General features: G+C 38.0%; 1 protein-coding gene and 1 pseudogene across 8 annotated transcripts in view; both read right to left on the bottom strand.

Moving 5' to 3' along the window:
• Window positions 1–4488: 4488 nt before the first annotated feature.
• The window catches only part of IQCB1 (IQ motif containing B1), a 47439-nt gene continuing 33178 nt past the window's right edge, over window positions 4489–18749 (bottom strand). For 5 of the 8 annotated variants that reach the window (XM_067034478.1, XM_067034474.1, XM_067034473.1 and 2 more), the window contains exons 11-15: window positions 17166–17308; window positions 15415–15563; window positions 7541–7672; window positions 5901–6057; window positions 4489–5062 (exon numbers count right to left, since the gene is read on the bottom strand). In XM_067034478.1, coding sequence (XP_066890579.1) covers window positions 4833–5062; window positions 5901–6057; window positions 7541–7672; window positions 15415–15563; window positions 17166–17308 — 811 coding nt within the window. In that variant the 3' untranslated portion in view covers window positions 4489–4832. Of the gene's footprint in view, window positions 5063–5900; window positions 6058–6577; window positions 6738–7536; window positions 7673–15414; window positions 15564–17165; window positions 17309–18749 lie in introns of those variants that run through there. The other 3 variants (XR_010840753.1, XR_010840754.1, XM_067034476.1) reach the window with 2 other exon arrangements.
• LOC131757708 (pirin-like) lies at window positions 10754–13100 on the bottom strand (annotated as a pseudogene).

Below are 18749 nucleotides of genomic sequence, written 5' to 3'. Positions count from 1 at the left end.
TGCAGAAATGTTGAGAAACACACACACACGGTATTTCCCATATAGGGATACAGTAGATATAATACTTTCAAATATGATTTATTGAACTGTCAGTTTATGTAATTTTATTTTTAATACTACCTTTTAACTAAGTAATATTGGTATGTATTCAAATGTGAGTTCATATTAATATGTAAAGTTGAAGTTTAATAAAATTAATTTTTACTCCTTTATCAAGAACATTCTTAAGTGAAGGTCATCTTTTGTTTTCAATACTGTGAATGCCTGGCTATGAAGAATGCAATGGTTACTGCTAACAGTCTGGTGCCTCTGCCTTGATTTGTGCCAGCAGTTTCACCACCATTGCCTTTGTACTATCATTGCAAATATTGACACAGTGTAAAAGGCAAATAACATCTTAGTATTATGATGAAAATAGTTTTGACTCTTCGGTATGTGAAGGAGTCTCAGGACAACCCCCACAGGGATCCATAAGCACACATTGAAAATCATTGTTTTATACTGTAGACTCCTTGAGGGAAAAGGTTGACTTTAATTTAAAAAAAATTATGTTGCTTATGTTATGTAATTTGAAACTCATTAACCCAACTACAACATGCAGGTGTACAACTCCCCATTTTTTAGTCTTACAGACATTAGGTATGTATCAGTTAACATTTGCCTACAGAACACAAGCTCTTCAGTTCCTCTATTTGCTGACCAAGAAACTGTAGAACCTCTCTTCAAAAAACCCATTGAAGAAGTAAAGTAGAATGTTTAAAATTTTATTAAGAAATAGGAAATATGGTTTTTTTGGAAGTATAATTTTTAAGCCCTTTAATTCGTATGAGTGTGTTAGAGTGGCTATGTAGATATAGTTTTGTTACCATGAATGTTCTTGACACTTTGGCAAAGAAGAAGTAGGCCTTTGAGAACATCGTTTCCCTCATTTCTTTGAGACATTTACAAACTCAAGTAAATACATTCAGAAGTCAGAAATAGACATTTAAAAATAAACTGGCCTAATATTTCCATATTGTTTTTATTTTAAATGTAAATGTGACGTATGAGAGTGATGCCCAGATATGGGTACATCTCTCTTTATGTCAGACAGTTAATGTGGGGTTGTTGTATAGTAAAGAATTTGTTCTTTGCCTCGAGTTCCTGGGATGGGGCTTCTAAACCCTTGGAATTTTCCTGAGTGATAGGAGTGTCTTTATTCTTTGTGGTGGGCTCAAAGGGATTAGAGTTTTGAGACTTCGAGCCACATGATATCAGCCTGACCTTCTGACCACTGGAGAGGTGTCAGGGGCTGGAGATTGATTTCTGTCACATGGCCAGTGGTACAATTAATTATGCCTATGTAATGAAACTCCAGTAAAAACTCTGAACATTAAGGGTCATTTGAACTTCCTGGTTGGTGAGCACATCAGTGTGCCAGGATGGTGATGCATCCTGATTCCATGGGGAGAAGGCATGAAAGCTCCATGTTTGGGATCCTCCAAGACCTTGCCCTAAGTGTTCTTTACTTGGCTAAACCTTATTTGTATCATTACAGCAAAACTAGTCAAAAGTATAATGTTTCCTGAGTTCTCTGGTTTATCCTAGAGAACTATCGAACCTGATAGGTTTGTGGGAACCCCCAAATTTGTGGTAAGTTGGTCAAAAGTGTGGGCAGTCTGGGTATATCTGAATTTATGAGGGAATTTTGTTGGGGACTATGACCTCAACTTTGAAGTCTGCATTAACTCCAGTGGATAACATTATATCACAAATGGCCAAAAAGTACATGAAAAGATGCTCAGCATCACTAATCATCAGGGAAATGCAAATCAAAACCACATTGAGATATCACCTCACACCTGTTAAGATGTCTTTTATTAAAAAAAATAAGCGATAACAAGTGTTGGCAAGAATATGGAGAAAAGGAAACGCTTGTACACTGTTGGTTGGAGTGTAAACTGGTACAGCCATTATGGAAGAGTACAGAGGTTCCTAAAAAACCAAACCAAAACAAAAAAACCCCAAAAATAGAACTACCATGTAATCCAGCAAGCCCCCTTCAGGGTATATACCTGCAGGAAATGAAATCAGTATCTCAGAGACATCATTGCAGCATTATTCACAATCTTCAACATATGAAAACAATTTAAGTGTTAATGGATGAATAGATACAGAAGATGTCAGAAAATATAAACATATAATATTATTTGGTTATGAGAAGAAAGGAAATCCTGCATTTGTGACAAGGATGAGCCTGGAGGATATTGTGCTAAGTGAAATAAGCCAGACAGAGGAAAACTGTATGATCTCACTTGTTATGTGGAATCTTAAAAAAAAAAAAGAAACATAAGGTAGAAGGTAGAATGGTAGTTCCCAGGGGCTAGGTGGGGGAAATGGGGAGATGCTGGTTAAAGGGTACAAACTTTGTTATAAGATGAATAAAGTCTTCAATATTTAATCATTAAAGTTCAGTAGCAATCATTAGCATTCGCAGACATCTGCTTTGTATTGGTGTAGGATTTCTGGGCCCCAAATCATTTCCTACCTCCCTTGCAGGAAAGAGGGTTTTTATTTCTATCCCGCCCTCAGCAACACTGGATCTCTGCTTGTATCTGGGGCTAGACTGTTCGCTACCCCACACGCCTAACACACAGACAGACACAGACAGCTAGGTTTTGTTTTCTGTTCCTTCCTTAAGCGCAATGGAATTTTCTCTGAGCCTTGGAGGTAAGAGGGCTTGCTGCCCCTGCTCTAGCAGCTTAAGGCTTTTAAGAGAAGGGTTTGGGAAAGCAGGTGAGTCTTTGGGCATGTCACCCAATAGCAGCCTATCACTTCATGTTTGCCTGTGCCGCTGAACGCATCTCTTCAGGTCTCCTGCCCTGCTCCCAAACTTTCTTGTTTGTGTTTGGTAGAGGTCTAACTTCTCCTTCAGAAGTTCCTAGATATTCTAAACTGACATGCTACCCACACTTGGCCTTTAAGAATGTTTTTGTTTTGCTTTTAAAACATGTATTTATTTATTTGGTTGCACCAGGTCTTAGTTGCGGCAGGCGGGCTCCTTAGTTGTGGCTAACCAGCTCCTTAGTTGCAGCACGTGGGCTTCTTAGTTGTGGCATGCAAGCTTTTAGTTGTGGCATGCATGTGGGATAAAGTTCCCGGAACAGGGATCGAATCCAGGCCCCCTGCAATGGAAGCGCAGCCTTATCCACTTACACCACCTAGGACTCCTAAGAATTTGTTAACATTTTAGTTGATTTCTTCCTATCCAGCCACCTTTGTATCTTGTGCTCTACTAAAGATGAAATGGGGGACTTTCCTGGTGGTGCAGTGGTTAAGAATCCGCCTGCCAACGAAGGGGACATGGGTTTGAGCCCTGGTCCTGGAAGATCCCACATATGGTGGAGCAACAAAGTCCAGGCGCCACAACTGCTGAGCCTGCATGCCACAACTACTGAAGCCTGCGCACCTAGAGCCCATGCTCCGCTACAAGAGAAGCCACCGAGAAGCCCACGCACTGCAACGAACAGTAGCCCCCTGCTCGTTGCAACTAGAGAAAGCCCAGGTGGAGCAATGAAGACCCAATGCAGCCAAAAAAAAAAAAAAGATGAAATGGTTTATTTCACAGATACTCAGTCCCATCAATTTACTTGGTTATCTTGAGGCCTCAACTATCTGATAGGCTCAAGAAAAATGATTTTTATAGAATACCTGGCATTTTTTTTGTTAAGATGGAAGAAACATTCTCATGGAGCTTTTTACATTCTAAGTGAAATCAGAACTCTCATCTGCTTATTCTTACAAATTAATTTTATTTATTTTCAATTATGAATAAAAATTAATTAGAATATTGACTAGAATTTTACTAAACTAACTTTGGTGGGATGAACAACATTATAGTATTTGGTCTTCCCATCCAGAAATACTGGTTTTCCTACTCATTTATAGAAAAAGCACACTCCAGGTTCCTTATATCATAAGTCATAAGTCATGGGGTCAATGATTTAATTGATTTTAACTTAAATTCCATATTGTCACAAACACAAATAGAGGTGGCTTCTGGTATTAAAACACGGTTAAAGATAAACAGGAAAATCAGAAATTATTAGATTGGAACCAAATAATCATGTAGGTATTGAGAATCGTAACAGAAAGTAAGCATTGTTTTAGCTCTGAGATTCCTAAGAGACAAATCAAAATGCAAATAGTGGGTTATATTGTTCTCTTAGCTTAATAGAAAGAATGCAATTTTATCAGGAGAAATTTTTCTTGCACTGAGTCCTAGGAGGACTTTTTTTTTTTTTTTTTTTTTTTTAGGAGGACTTTTAAATGTATTTCCTTTTAGAAATAACAAGATAGAAATTGAGTTCAAACACTGGTAGAAAATAGTCAAATGTCTTTCAAATGACCACTTCTTTTCCTCACCGTAATAAATGCCAAGAGCACATCTCCTATATTAATAGAAAAATCAATAAATGTGAAAAGCTGAAATAAACCTGACAAGTTTTTCAGAATTGTTGAAAATATTTATTTAGAAAACACCTTTAGTTGGAAAACAGCAGAAACAAAAATAGAAATATCACATTTCATATATGCAATAGAATACAATGCTGAGTTCAGTTCCATAATAAAAGCCATACCAATTTTTATGTGTGGCCAAGGATGGAAGTATGGATAAAGAAAAAGAACTGAAATCGAGGTAGAAGATAACTCTGCTTACTGCCTTCAAGTCTTGTTTGGAGAGAAACCTCTGGAAAAACATGAGTTAGGATAATGCTAGTCTACTAGCACGTCAGAGGCAGAACCAATATAACCTCTTGAAATATAATTTGTCATTCCTCCAGGTAACTCCCTTAAGGGGGTTTGGTTCCACCAATGAATAAAGTTCCTAATTCTATATTAAGTTCATCCTTTGGGACATCAATCTCATCTCTTGCTTCTTCCCCAAGCTTCTTCCACCAGGGTGCTTGCATATGCTTCAGGGTGGTAAGATGGGCCTGCTTGGCCTTGGCTGCCACAGGCCTGGATCTGCTTAGGAAGAGCTCAGGTTCTTTTCCTTCTGCCTCCTTCAGACTTGGTGCTTCTGTAGTAAACAGAAAATAAAAAGGTGAGTGGAAGAGTTCGGTACCAAACAAACAGGAACTTGGAAACTACAGAGTTGGAACTCTGCAATAGCAGGCAAAAACAAGGTTCCAACTCTGAGTCTATTATTATCGTCAGCTGTAGATGGCATGTGACTATTCACAAGTTGTAGCCCACGCTTCCGTGTTTAAAGGGAAAGAATAAAAGAGGTAGATTTTCTTAGATGGTTTATTTAAAAGAGCAGGAACTTTTAATATAATAGCAGAATCCTTATAGATGAGAGTCTCAGTTCCAGCCACCTATCCATTCAAAAACACAAAATTTGCAAGTAATGGCACTAAAGAAAGGACCCTGGCCCTTTTTGCTCCACAAATACTAAAAGTGTTTCAGAGGCCATCTGAAACACTGGCTTCATGGATAGAATCTCTCATTAAATGCACCAGTGGTTGTGAGAAGCAGATGAATTAATTTTTGTGAAAACACTTCATTAAAGTGCCGCCATAACCACTCTCATCATTTACTTTTAAAATATGTTCAAAAAGCTTTTCATACTATATAATAGAATCTGGCTAGTAGGGCTCAGCATCTTTGTAATTAATAACTTTTCTGAGTTGACACATACTCAATGATTACAAGGCTGAGGGAAGCAGTCAAGAAGGTTATGGGGTCTGCATCATTTGAAATCATTGTGTGCTGATATGATCTAGAAGGAGAAATTTCTGAGGATAGGAGATGGGCTAATAGACCACTAAATGGTGTTTTCCTTCTGAAGATCTAGATGTCACAAAATCTTACACAGGCTGTTCCTTTTAGGAAGCAAAAATGGAATGAACACATACTCATCAACTGTTCAATATTGGTGCTGATCCGAGCCATCAGTGCCTCCCTGTGCTGTTGGGCTCTCTCTTCTAGAGCCCTGCCCATGAAGTAGTGTTGCAGTCGTTCTTGTGCTTGGGAATGGAGCTCCCTGCTGATCACATCTGATACCTCAGAGCCCTGGGAACAAAGGACAAAAAAAAATTGTCACATGAAGGACACATATATCAAAGTATGTTTCACTTAACCACTTAGTAGAGGTTCTAGAATGCTTAGCTGTCTCTCATCAATTGAATGTTATGGTTGGTATCTACTTTGTACTCTTGAGCAAGCATTAAATAGCCTCTTAAAAGCAGCTTTAAATGAAAATGCAGGTGGGCCAGATTCTTTTTGGTATGCTCCTATACCTCACTTCCTCACATAGTATGGTATTCTGGGAGAAGAGATAAGATTGAGAAATCATAGTGAAAATTACAAATGGTTTGGTAAAGATACTGGCCTGGAAGAGGAGTAACAAGACCAATCCTTTTGTTCTAGCCCCACCTGGTAAGACTACCTAACTTCTTGTCCTATCCCCACTCCCAAACTTATCTAAGCCATAATGTTATAACGGCTTCTAATTTCACAGAACGAAGGACAAAATCATTCAAAGGACCATATTCTTTTGGCTAGTCAGCTACTTTAAAAGGAACTTACCTAATTAGTTTGGACAAGGATGAAATAATCTCAGCATTGAATCTGATAGAGCTTCTGATACCCCAGCTTTCTCAAATATTCCAGTTCATTGATCTTGGATACAGCCCTGTTCCAGCTAACACCTTACTTTTCAGCCACAGAGTAACAGCTGTACTAGAGTATGGCTAAAGCAGCACTTCTTTTTTAAACAGGAGAATGCATCACAATCACACAAAGTGCATTTAAAAAAAAAGAGAGATCAAAGACCTAAGCATAAGGACTAAAACTATAAAACCCTTAGAAGAAAAGATAGAGGAAAAGCTTCATGGTATTAGATTTGGCAATGATTTCTTAAATATGACACTGAAGGCACAGACAAGAAAAACCAGACAAACTCTACTTCTTCAAAATGAAAAAGTTTTATGTATCAAAGGACACTATCAACAGTAAAAAGGCAGCCCACAGGATGGAAGAAAATGTAAATCATACATCTGATAAGGGATTAATATCCAGAATATATAGAGAACTCCTAAAACTCAACAACATAAAAACAAACGACCTGATTAAAAAATGGGCAAAGGACTTGAATTGAAATTTCTCCAAAAAAGATACACAAATAGCCAATAAACATATGAAAAGATGTTCAAAATCACTAATTATTAGAGAATGCAAATCCAAATCACAATACCACTTCACATTCATTAGGATGTGAAAATAATAAATGTTGGTGAGGATGTGAAGAAGTCTTGCTGATGCAGTATGGAAAACCACTAATTTGAAGTGAAGTCTCCTTTATTATTGACTTTACCTCTATGGTCCACGTAATTATAAGACGCCAAATCCATTGACTACAGTAAAGCAACCTTATGCCAGCAATAAATGTACATATACATATGTACATATAAGCTGAGACACTTATTTGTTGGTGAATATCACCCACTGCAATAATGTAACACTGGTACCATAGCACAAAAGCCTACATACATACTGGATGTCTTCTGATATAGTCATCCACTTGTTGCTTCAGTTCAACTCTGTGTGCATCTGTGAGTTCTCTGAGTCCTTGCCAAGGAGCAAATAGTTTCTTTTTCTTACGGCACTTTGCTAGGAATTTAAGAGTCTAAGACAAAAAAAAAAAAAAAAAAAGATTTGTGATTTTTTCTTTCCTAACAGAACTATTTTCTTCCTACAAAAACATATGATAGTGACAACAGTTGTTAACTCTTTTGTGTATGGGGAGAAAGATAGGATTGTGACTGGGGTGACAGAGGACAATAACTATCGTTATATTCTTCTGCAGTGTTTTAATATGTTACAAGGATGTATTCATGTATTATTTGTACAGAAGGCAATAAAAAGAAAAAAATAGGAAATCAGCTTTGGGTTCTAGTCTTAATTCCAGTCCCTTATAAAACTGTTTGATTTGGGGCAAGTCATTCAATCTCTATAGGACAGCTTCTATGTCTACAGAAAACAGGGATCCCAATTGTACTTAGCCAAAGGATTGTAAAGATCAAGGAGAAGGTATACAAGAAGAAGCTTGGTAAATGAGTGTGCTTTCTCCTGTCCTTCAGAATGAATTCCTGATAAGAAGTCTTGTAACAGGCAAGATGTGGAGACACATTTGAAATTATTTTGCCCAATTTTTTTTTACTCTTCTCCCTTTTTTGTAGTTTTTATTTTCATCAAAGTTATATGTTCACACTGCTTAAGGCAAGAGTTGGCAAATTATGGCCCACAGGTCAATCTAGCCTGCTACATGTTTTTGAACAGCTGAAAAATGTTTTTTTTACATTTTATATGATTACAAAGTTCAAAAGGAAAAGAATTATTTCATGACATGTGAAAATTATGTGAAATTCAAAATTCAGTGTCTACAAATGTTTATTGAAACAAGAGTCATGCTCATTTGTTTACATACTGTCCACAGCTTCCTTTGGGCTACAACTGTAGAGTTGAATAGTTCCAAGAAACTGTATGACCTGTAAAACCTAAAATATTTTACTTTTTGATGCTTTCCAAAAAGTTTATTGATATAACTATTGTTTAAAGTGTCAGTTTTAGAAGAATTTTTAAAAACCTCTCCCCCAAAGACAGCAACTTTAGTTTTTCAGGTTTTTCTTCTGATGTTTATCTCCATCTACATTTTTGTGACTTTTTTCAGTGATAGGTATTATCTATTGACTTTCTCGTATGAAAGATAAGGACTTAGCTCTCTTTCACACATACTTTCCATATCTCCAAATATCCAATATTATTTAAACATAATCTTAGTTAATGTTAATGTTCAGTGTTTACATTATTATGACTACATAAAGGCTATTCATTTTTCAACCATGTAGTGATGATTACTTTTTCTCCCTTGCATATTTTTATTTTCACTGGAATTAATAACTCTATTATTTCCCTGTGCTTATTTTTCTATATATTTATCAATGATTATCACAATTTCTGCCCTGTTCATACATTAAAACACATCAGGCAATCTATCAAATTAATTTTCTTAGATACACATACTCTGGAGCTTTCTGACTTGTTCCAATCTGGATATTATTCCCTATGCTTGGTGCATAGCTGTCATCCCAAGATCCCCCATTCCCCATCATCTTGGTGACTCTTCATCTTTCCTTTGTGTTTCCTGGATTCCACATTGTCCTTTCTTGGGTTATTCCTTTGTTTCAGAGACTTGGTGATGCATAAAAATGTCTTTAGTCAATCTTTACCTTTAATTGACGGTTTGGTTGGATGTAGAATTCTAGTTGGAAATCATTTTCCCTCCATTTGACAGCCTTACTCCAGTATCTTTTAGCTTCCAATGATGCTGTTGAGGCGTACTTTTTGCTCCAGTGATTTCACAATAATGTGAAATAGATGTGAGTGTATTTTTGTCATTGTATTGTACATTCAGTCTTTTTAATCTAAATCACATGATATTCAATTCTGAGAAATCTTAAATTATTTGATTTCTTCTCCAGTTTTTTTTTTTTTCTTTGTTTCAAATGTTTGACCTCCTAGACTGGTTCTGTTTTCTTTTTGCCCTGCTCTCTAGATTTCCCAAACCTTTTTTACTAGCCCTTTTATTATGTCTTTTTTTTTTTCTGTCAAATTGTATTCCATTTGTTCCCTGTTATCCAGCATCTTGGTTTTTGTTTCATGTATTATTTTCTTCTAGCTCTCGGAGAAAATAATACATTTTAAGTTTTCTTATTCCTATTATATCCCTATTATATCCTATTATTATATCCCCAATAGCTCTATTTCCACCAAGTAGTTTTATTCTATTTATTTTGGCCTTAGCTTCCCGCAGACATCCAGTGATACTTTCAGCTGATATTTAAGAGTGGGCACTAAAAAGCTGTTAGGAAATGCTGAGCAGATGGGTAGGGTTTATCTGTTCTGTACTTCTTTATAGGGCTACTGAACTGGGCTGTTTCATTGGAGTACCTCATTATGAGTACATGTTTAACTATTCCCTTGGGCTGTTCAGATTTCCTAAAGAAAATGTTTTCAACCTACTGTTTACAGAATACAAGCCTGGCTGACAGCACTGAGAGCTGAGAAGAAAAAAGAGCTTGGAGGTTTTCACATTAAGTATAAAGATTTCCTTAATACCCCTGTTTTTACTATAGTACTTGAGCCTTCAACTGTACTTACATTCTCCTATTGAGTGATTTTTCTTCTATTCTTCCCTTTTCTTGATTTTTCTTCCTTGCTTCTTCTATCTTTCCTCTACTTCCTGCTTTTAGTATGAAGCTAGGCTTATGATGCTACTCTGGGAACTCAGAGTAAAGTTTCCAGAACAGAGGAATTTTTGCCCTTAGATCAGAAAAGTCCACCTTGACATCTCTGTCTCTTTTCCTCATTCTTTGTCATTTTAGGACTCTCTGAAATTGTATTTATCTCCCAATGTTTATTTTTTCAACTGGTTTGTTTCAGTAAGTGCTTTTGTGGTTGGTCTTTAATAGATATGTGTATTCGATACTATTCTGCTATAATCAAGTAGCAAGAATTAGCTATCATTCTGGCTCTAGAGAGGAGATGCCAGCAAACATCACCTTCCTTCTGAGCTGCTGCTGCTTCTTTTTTTTTTTTTTAAAGAAGGAACAATTAGGTTTATTTGCTTGTGCCAGGAAATATCTCACATACATTGCTATAAAAACCATGTTTATCACTTTAGTGTGGAATTCTTTAGAAGCACTGGCAAAGTCAGCTTTGGAAACTGGATGCACTGAACCGGTGGATGCCACAAATGGAAAATTCTAGAAGGCAGCCAGACCTGCCCTTGTGCTTGTCACTAGTTTCCAGTCTTTTATTTCCAGGTTTTGGTTCTTTCAAAGCCATTTTTCACATTTCTGGAATCAAGAATGGCCTGAGAAATCTCTTCATTTGTGTGCATCAAAAATGAACCTAGAGTAAAAAGAGACATTCAGAAAGTTCTGGGTGACGAGAATATTTTCTTCTACCAAAAAATGGTGCATATTTCTGTAGTTCTTAATCTGAAACAAACTCAGGCATATCTGAATAGCAAACGTTTATTTTCCCAGCATCAGATCCTCAATGACTGTAAAACAGGTTTTTAGGATTGTGTATGATTATAAAGACCAAACTTCAGATAAACATATGCAATTAGATCTCACTCATCCACTGCAGGCTGTCATCAGCAACGGCAATCTCTTTATTAAAAACATTCTTAGGTTTGGTTCTATCATGACAATTTTTGGAGTTTTAGTTCTTTTTACCTTCTTTATTTTTTTAAATTGAGGTATAATTGACATACAATATTATATTAGTTTCAGGTGTCCAACATAATGATTCAATATTTGTATATATTGGGAAATGATTGTCACAAAAAGTCTAGTTAACATCTGTCACAATACAGTTAGAGAATTTTTATTTTCTTGTGATGAGAACTTTAAAGATTTACTGTAGTTGTCAGTTAAATAGCATTGGCTGATGTCAAGAACTGAAATGATGTGATAAAAAAAAAATTGGCAGGGCTTCCCTGGTGGCGCGGTGGTTGAGAGTCCGCCTGCCGATGCAGGGGACACGGGTTTGTGTCCCGGTCCGGGAAGATCCCACATGCCGCTGAGCGGCTGGGCCCGTGAGCCATGGCCGCTGAGCCTGTGCGTCCGGAGCCTGTGCTCCGCAACGGGAGAGGCCACAACAGTGAGAGGCCCGCGTACCGCAAAAAAAAAAAAAAAAAAAAATTGGCAAATCTTGTCATAGTTTTGATGTCTCTGCAGTATATGAGGCTGTGTCCTTACATGAGGGGTCTAAGTCATTTCTGAAAACTAGTAGTACCTCATTGACAATAACAGAAGATTACAAAAATTTCAAGTCAAGAAAGAATCACATTTTGGATTCTTTAGGGGTCAGCACACTTTTCCATGTTAAACAACTGTTTCTCTTTTTAAAAGTTTATTTATTTATTTAATTTATTTTTGGCTGCGTTGGGTCTTCTTCATTGCTGCACACAGGCTTTCTCTAGTTGTGGTGCACAGGCTTCTCACTGCAGTGGCTTCTCTTGTTGCAAAGCACGGGCTCTAGATACACGGGCTTCAGTAGTTATGGCTCACGGGCTCTACAGCGCAGGCTCAGTAGTTGTGGCACAAGGGCTCTGTTGCTGCACGGCATGTGGGATCTTCCAGGACCAGGGATCGAACCCATGTCCCCTGCCTTGGCAAGCAAATTCTTAACCACTCGCTACCAGGGGAGTCCCAACAACTGGTTCTCTTAATGGCTCCCCAGGAATTAGGACAAAGTGGCTTCTCTCAGGATCCTTCTTCTCCACCTGGACACTGTCACCTTCCCCCAACACAGCTGTGTGATGAGGTTCTATCTTTTGTTGTGTGTTATCAGGTCCAATATGCACGTTTCCAGATATGGTATAAATAAAGCTTGATCACCCTTTAGGAATAGGCTGGGAATGCTTTGCTCCTTGGTCCAATCTGAAGTCCAAATATAAAGCTGGTGTGTAAATGTAAATCTTGGACTTGATTCCCAGGGCTTCTCCAGAAATAAGAGCAACGGTAACACCATCCTCACGGGTTTAGGGATTTCGCTGCTTTTCACTTCCTGGTACCAAGGCTCCACCATCTTTTGTGAGCTCCTCAAATTAACCCACAGCTGTAGGCCATGGACTGACTCCTCCGAGCAAGGCATCTCTCCACATGCACTATGCCCCAGCCCATGGTCATCCACTGCAGGTCTCACCTGTGTTCAACTGACCAGCATGTCCACAGAAGTCTTTGCTGGCCATGCTAACCCCCTTCCAGGAGGTAACACACTGTTTCAAAACCTCAGTGTGGGTGATCAGGAAATCCACCTGGTCTACCTCCTTTAAATTCATCAAACAGTAAAAATGGATCCAGATTTTTAAACTAAGGTCAGCCAATGCTTCTGCAGACCCATGCTCCAACCCCTTCCGACTGCTCCCACCTAAGCACTAAAAGGGTAACCTTGCAGGATGCCATATAAAGGCTGAAATGAGAGCATGCTGAGGCTTAGCAGATTGCAGTGCTCTGCAGAAAGAAAAGTCATTTGCCACTTGCACCAAATTGCAGAGGACCATTTAAGCATCTCTGGCCATCTCCCCCGGAGACTCCCCCGGGAGTCTAAAGCTGGCCGGGGAGGGTGGGGTCCTGCTAACTGATCTACAGCACCGGCCCCGCCTGGCCCCATGGGAACCCGGTACTCCAGCGTGCTTGGGGGCCCCTTCTGAGCTTCTTAAGAGACGAAAAAGCAAGAAAAGAAAATCCTGGAACATTAAAAAGGAAAAGACAGCTAATTCTTCAAATTTAATTCTAATACTATACCACTACAGAGAACTCCAACTTGTTTACGTAAGGATGTGTAATTTGAAATCAGCAGGTTTACATAAGGTTTTCTTGATTTTTATCTATCTGAGAAACAATGCCCCTCTTTTACTGCAAAGTGAGGGACAGAGGGTAAACAACAGTTCTGGCCTTTGTCTGCCAAGGACACTAATAACCAGTTCCTCCTGAGGGATAAGTTCAATGAAATAATATTCCAACTTCCTTCTGTGAGATTGATAATTATTTCCTTTTCTTTGTTATCAAGGTCATCTGCAGTGCTAATAGAAATATAAAGTGAGTCAAATATGTAATTTTAAATTTTCTGGGAGGCAGATTAAAAAGGTAAAAACAGGTGAAATTAATATTTTGCATGTACCGAGTTACATAAGCATAACTGAATATATGTAAAATATTAGCATTTCCACATGTAATTAAGACTCCGTGGGCTTCCCTGGTGGTGCAGTGGTTGGGAGTCCGCCTGCCGATGCAGGGGACACGAGTTCGTGCCCCGGTCTGGGAGGATCCCACATGCCGCGGAGCAGTCAGGCCCGTGAGCCATGGCCGCTGAGCCTGCGCGTCTGGAGCCTGCGCTCCACAAGGGGAGAGGCCACAGCAGTGAGAGGGCCACATACCGCAAAAAAAAAAAAAAAAAAAAAAAAAAAAAAAAAAAGACTCCGTGCTTCCACTGCACCACTGCAGGGGACACAGATTCCATTCCTGGTGGGGGAACGAAGATCCTGCATGTTGCCGAGGAGCCCAGCCAAAAAAAAACCAAAAAAAGCCGGTAGCCATGAGGTAAAGGTTTTAGAAAGGACCCAAGGCACTGATATCCACAGGTCCATGGGTTAATCCTTAGATGGCATTGCTTAGCAGAGTGTAAACAGCAGATGTGGGTGTGATTCAGTGATGATGCAGGACTGTTTGTTGCACACATGGCCTAAAATCCCCAAAAGAGCCTGAGAAAGATGGAGGCGGCAGACATCACTTCCTATTTCCCTAGTATTTACTCTGTTTTTTAAGCGGTTTAAAAAAATCTTTGTAAAAGCTTAATCAGAGAAATCAATAAGGAGACTGTTCAAAATCTGTCACTGTGAAAAACTGAAATTGACCTAAAGTTTAACAATAAGGGATTATAAAACTAAATGCTACATGATCTGAAATCCTAATATGAATGTTAACCATGTGTAATAATTAGATATTAGGAAAACTGGTCATTAAGTGAAGTAGACAGCCTTATACTATGCTTTTCCAAGGCAATAAAATATTACTATGCTTCAGATAAATCCCAGGAAGATCATCATTTAAGAACACCATTCTATAATTCAAGAATTATAATGATCTAATTATACCTAATGTATTATCTGCACATTAAAAAACATCTAATGTGATAAGCTGCTCCTACATAGTACTTTACAATTGACAAAATACTTTCCCATAAATTAGGTCATCTGATCCACATAACAACTGAGTGAGAAAGATAGGGTAGACATTCATTCATATGTCAAGCACATGCAGGAAGCTGACAATAAATAAGACTTAGTTCCTTACCCTTGAGATCCTCATTGCTCAAGTAAGAAAGAAAAAAATTAACAAATAACACTGCATTTTGGTAAATAATGTTCAAGGGCCTATATAAATACTAAGGACTGAATGTCTAAATCATTTTGGCCAGTGATAAGGATGTTCTCATTTTTTTTTTTTTTTTTTTTTTTGTGGTACGTGGGTCTCTCACTGTTGTGGCCTCCCCCGTTGCGGAGCACAGGCTCCGGACACTCAGGCTCAGCGGCCATGGCTCACAGGCGTAGCTGCACCATGGCATGTGGGATTTTCCCGGACCGGGGCATGAACCCATGTCCCCTGAATCGGCAGGCGGACTTTCAACCACTGTGCCACCAGGGAAGCCTAGGATGTTCTCATTTTAAGAAACTAAGGCTCAGAAAAGCTAAGTGACTTGACCAACACTTTACAGCAGGTAAACAGGAAAGTCAGGTTTGAACCCATGTTTTTGCCTCCTAATCCAGTACTCTTTTTACTAAATCAGACTCACTGCTCTCTGAAGTGTGACAGCTGCTTTATACTCCACAAGAGATGGCCTCTGTTGGCGAAAATTCTTCCTTTCCCTGTACCCTCTCCAATGTTTCTGGATAATCAATGCTGATTTCTCTTCCATTTCCCGATTATGTTTTTCCACCTGACCTAAAAAGATAACAAACACTATGACAACATACTCACTTCTATGCTTTCTCAAGTTCTAGAATCAGGAGAATGAAAGTACCAACAATCTTGCAGTCCTTTTATTTTTTTCAATACTGATATTCCCAATTCTATTATTTTACAATGGTTATAAGATTTTAGAAACAAAGTGCTCCAAAAGCTTTCCCAGATTATGCATCTTCTTTAGAAAAGACTCATATCATTTTTTTGTCTCAGAGGAATGAGAAAAGGGCTAAAAATCCAATAGCAAGAACATTTAGAAAAAATAATCACAAGTAAATAGAAAGTCATTCAGTACTACCAAAAGGGAAAGGCACATTGTGTATATATGTTACCTACTCTGCGTGGTTCTAAATTTCTCTTTAGTCACTCAGTTAGTTCTACAGATGTCTTTCTTCTTACTTTCTGGGAGTTGGTCAGCATATAGTCTAGGGTTCACAGTAGCTAAGTGACAGAATAAGGCGGAAGGTAAAACTAAAAAGGGATATATTTGAGAGACAGTACCAAAAATTGATAGGATTTAGTGGTGAACTAGATGTGGAGGGAGGGAAAAAATTCTAGGATGTCTCATAGATAGGACACTGAGTAGACTGTTGGTGCAATTACCTGAGAGATGAGGGATAAAGGAAGAGGAAATCAGTAAGGGAAGATAATGACTAGTTTTGAGGATGCTTGTGGATATCTAAGTAAAGCTAACCAATAGGCAGCTGGCTACAGGGCTGTGTTGTCCAATGTAGTAGGCACTAGCCACAAATGGTTACATAAATTTAAAGAAAGTAAAATAAAATTTTAGATCCTCAAGTGCACTAGCCACATTTCAAGTCAACAGCTACCTCTACCATTGGTACTGTGAAGATATAGAAAATTTCATTTTGTAGAAAGTTCTACTGGGCAGGGCTGATCTAGAGCTTAGGAGAGAGGGTGAGGATGCAGACAAAATTCCAGAGTGCTAAGCACTCAGTTGGTAGTTGAAGCTGCAGTTATGGATGGGATACCTCAGGAAGAGCAACATGAGAATAATGGGGTAAGGATGGAACCCTGGGAAACATCTGTATTTAAGGGAAAGAAAGAAAATAAGAGGCTAGTGAAGGATACTGGGAATAAGTAGTAGAAGGGGGAAGGAGTAGAACAAAAAAGGAATCTTGAAATGACTCAGATCTCCCAGACTACACTTTAATATTAATTTCAGCTTAGTGTGTTGAAAGTGGCAAGAGGTGTCACAAGGTTTGTACTGAGTTCTGAGGGCAGAATGTAGCAATATTCTAACACCTTAAGTTCAAGGGGGTTCCTTCTTTATGTCAAAGACAGATATCTTTAAGCATAAAATTTTATGTTTCACTAATTTATCTGAAAGAAAAGAAAAATTACTGGAGAGATTGCTCACCATCAACTAATAGGCCTTAATAAAAAAAAAAGTAACTTTTTTTGACTCAAGAGATTTAATAAGATTTATCTGAAAAAGGAGAAACAGGGAAAAGGTCCACATTTAAAAAAATAAATCATCAGGTAGCTAGGAAACTTGGTTTATTAAAAAATACCCTAATCAGTCTTAATTACACTTATAAAATTGATACTGCCACACACCTGGATGAACTATTTCAAGCATACTCAGCCGTAATTCTTGGGAAAGTCTCATGGCTCTCTGCCTTTGAAGTTGCAGTTGTAATCTGCAGTCCTCTTCTTCCTTCTGTCTACTTAGCTTCAGTAACATCTTTGTTCGTTTAGATCTGTGATGGAAACATTAAGTACACACAATTTTCATAATTATATGTCCACTCAAGAAGTATTTATGAAAAACGGCTTAACCTCACTAGTAATCATATAAATACAGACAGCAAAAAAAATTTTAAAGATAATTCCTAGTGTAGTTAGAGTATGATGAAATAAGTTTTCATGTGCTGCACTACAATCTTTCTGAAGAAATATTTTGGATACATGCATCAAAATATTTCAGAAGAAATACTTAAAATATGTATCAAAAGCCTTAAAGATGTTAACCAATTAATTCCATTTCTAATAATTTTCTTAAGGAAAAGTCCAATAGTATGTAAAGACTTATGTTAAAGGATGTTCTCTACAGCATTACAACAGTAACAAGTTGAAAACAAACCATATGTCCTACAATAGTGAGTTATATAAATAAATATACTGGTTCATCCACTGGATGGAATTCTATAAACTATGAAAAAATAAAAATTTCAAAGAAGCAATCACTGTCCCTAAGGCAAACAAAGAAGAGATAGAGTTATGTGCCCTTAAGCTCGGTTTCAAGGGGAAAGTTGAAGGGTAGTGGAATATGCCACTCTGGCATAAAGATGGTTTTGAGCTGGAGGCAAATAAGAATAATCAGGAAACACAGAAAGAAGCCTTCCCAGAGGATCCCTTAACTGACTAAAAAGCAGAAACAGCTGAGAAATGAGGACTGCCATAAATTTCCCCTCCCAAGGAAGTTTTATGGCCATAGAGATAGAAAGCTGATGCTAAGATAGACCTGCACAAATAACCCATATCTTCCATGAGTTCCCCAATATATTTACCTTCCCCAATATACTTACCTTCCCACAGTTTGCTGCCCTCAGAAGCCTAAAATTCTTTTCTTTTCACCTGTCACTTCTCTATAAATTATTCTTTGTTAACATCTATATAGGCCCAAGTTCTTTTTTTGTTTAAGGTAAGAAGTGCATTTATTTAGAGAAATACATGTTCCAAAGACAAAATGTGGTCTGTCTCAAAAGGCGAGAATGGCCCTGGGAGAAACACACTCCACAGAATGTGGGCCATCTCAGAAGGTGAGGGCTATATAAGCCCAAATTCTAACCACCCCTTTGAGTTATTCATCATGTCACGTTTCTTCCATGTGACGTGTGCTACACATGTGAAGAAACTGTTTTTCTCTTGTTAATCTGTTTTTGTTTTTGTCAGTATAATTTTCAGGGCCTCAACCAACAAACCTAAAATGTATAGAGGTAAAAATTGTTTTCTTCCCCTACAATGTCAAACAAATAAAATTAAAATACCTAAGTATCAGCACCATGATAGAGGAAGGTAAATTGTGAGCTTTCCTGCTTGTGAGGCAGCTGTTAGCTGCTTCAGTAAACCTTGCTGAGGAAAAGGGTACTTAACAGAAAACAAAGTTTCTGACCATGAAAAGTGATTAAATAAAGAAGA

The sequence above is a fragment of the Kogia breviceps genome, chromosome 5, assembly GCF_026419965.1.
Source record: "Kogia breviceps isolate mKogBre1 chromosome 5, mKogBre1 haplotype 1, whole genome shotgun sequence".
Taxonomy (NCBI): domain Eukaryota; kingdom Metazoa; phylum Chordata; class Mammalia; order Artiodactyla; family Physeteridae; genus Kogia; species Kogia breviceps.
The sequence above is the reverse complement of the archived record's forward strand: the minus strand, read 5'-3'. Positions and strand labels throughout refer to the sequence as shown.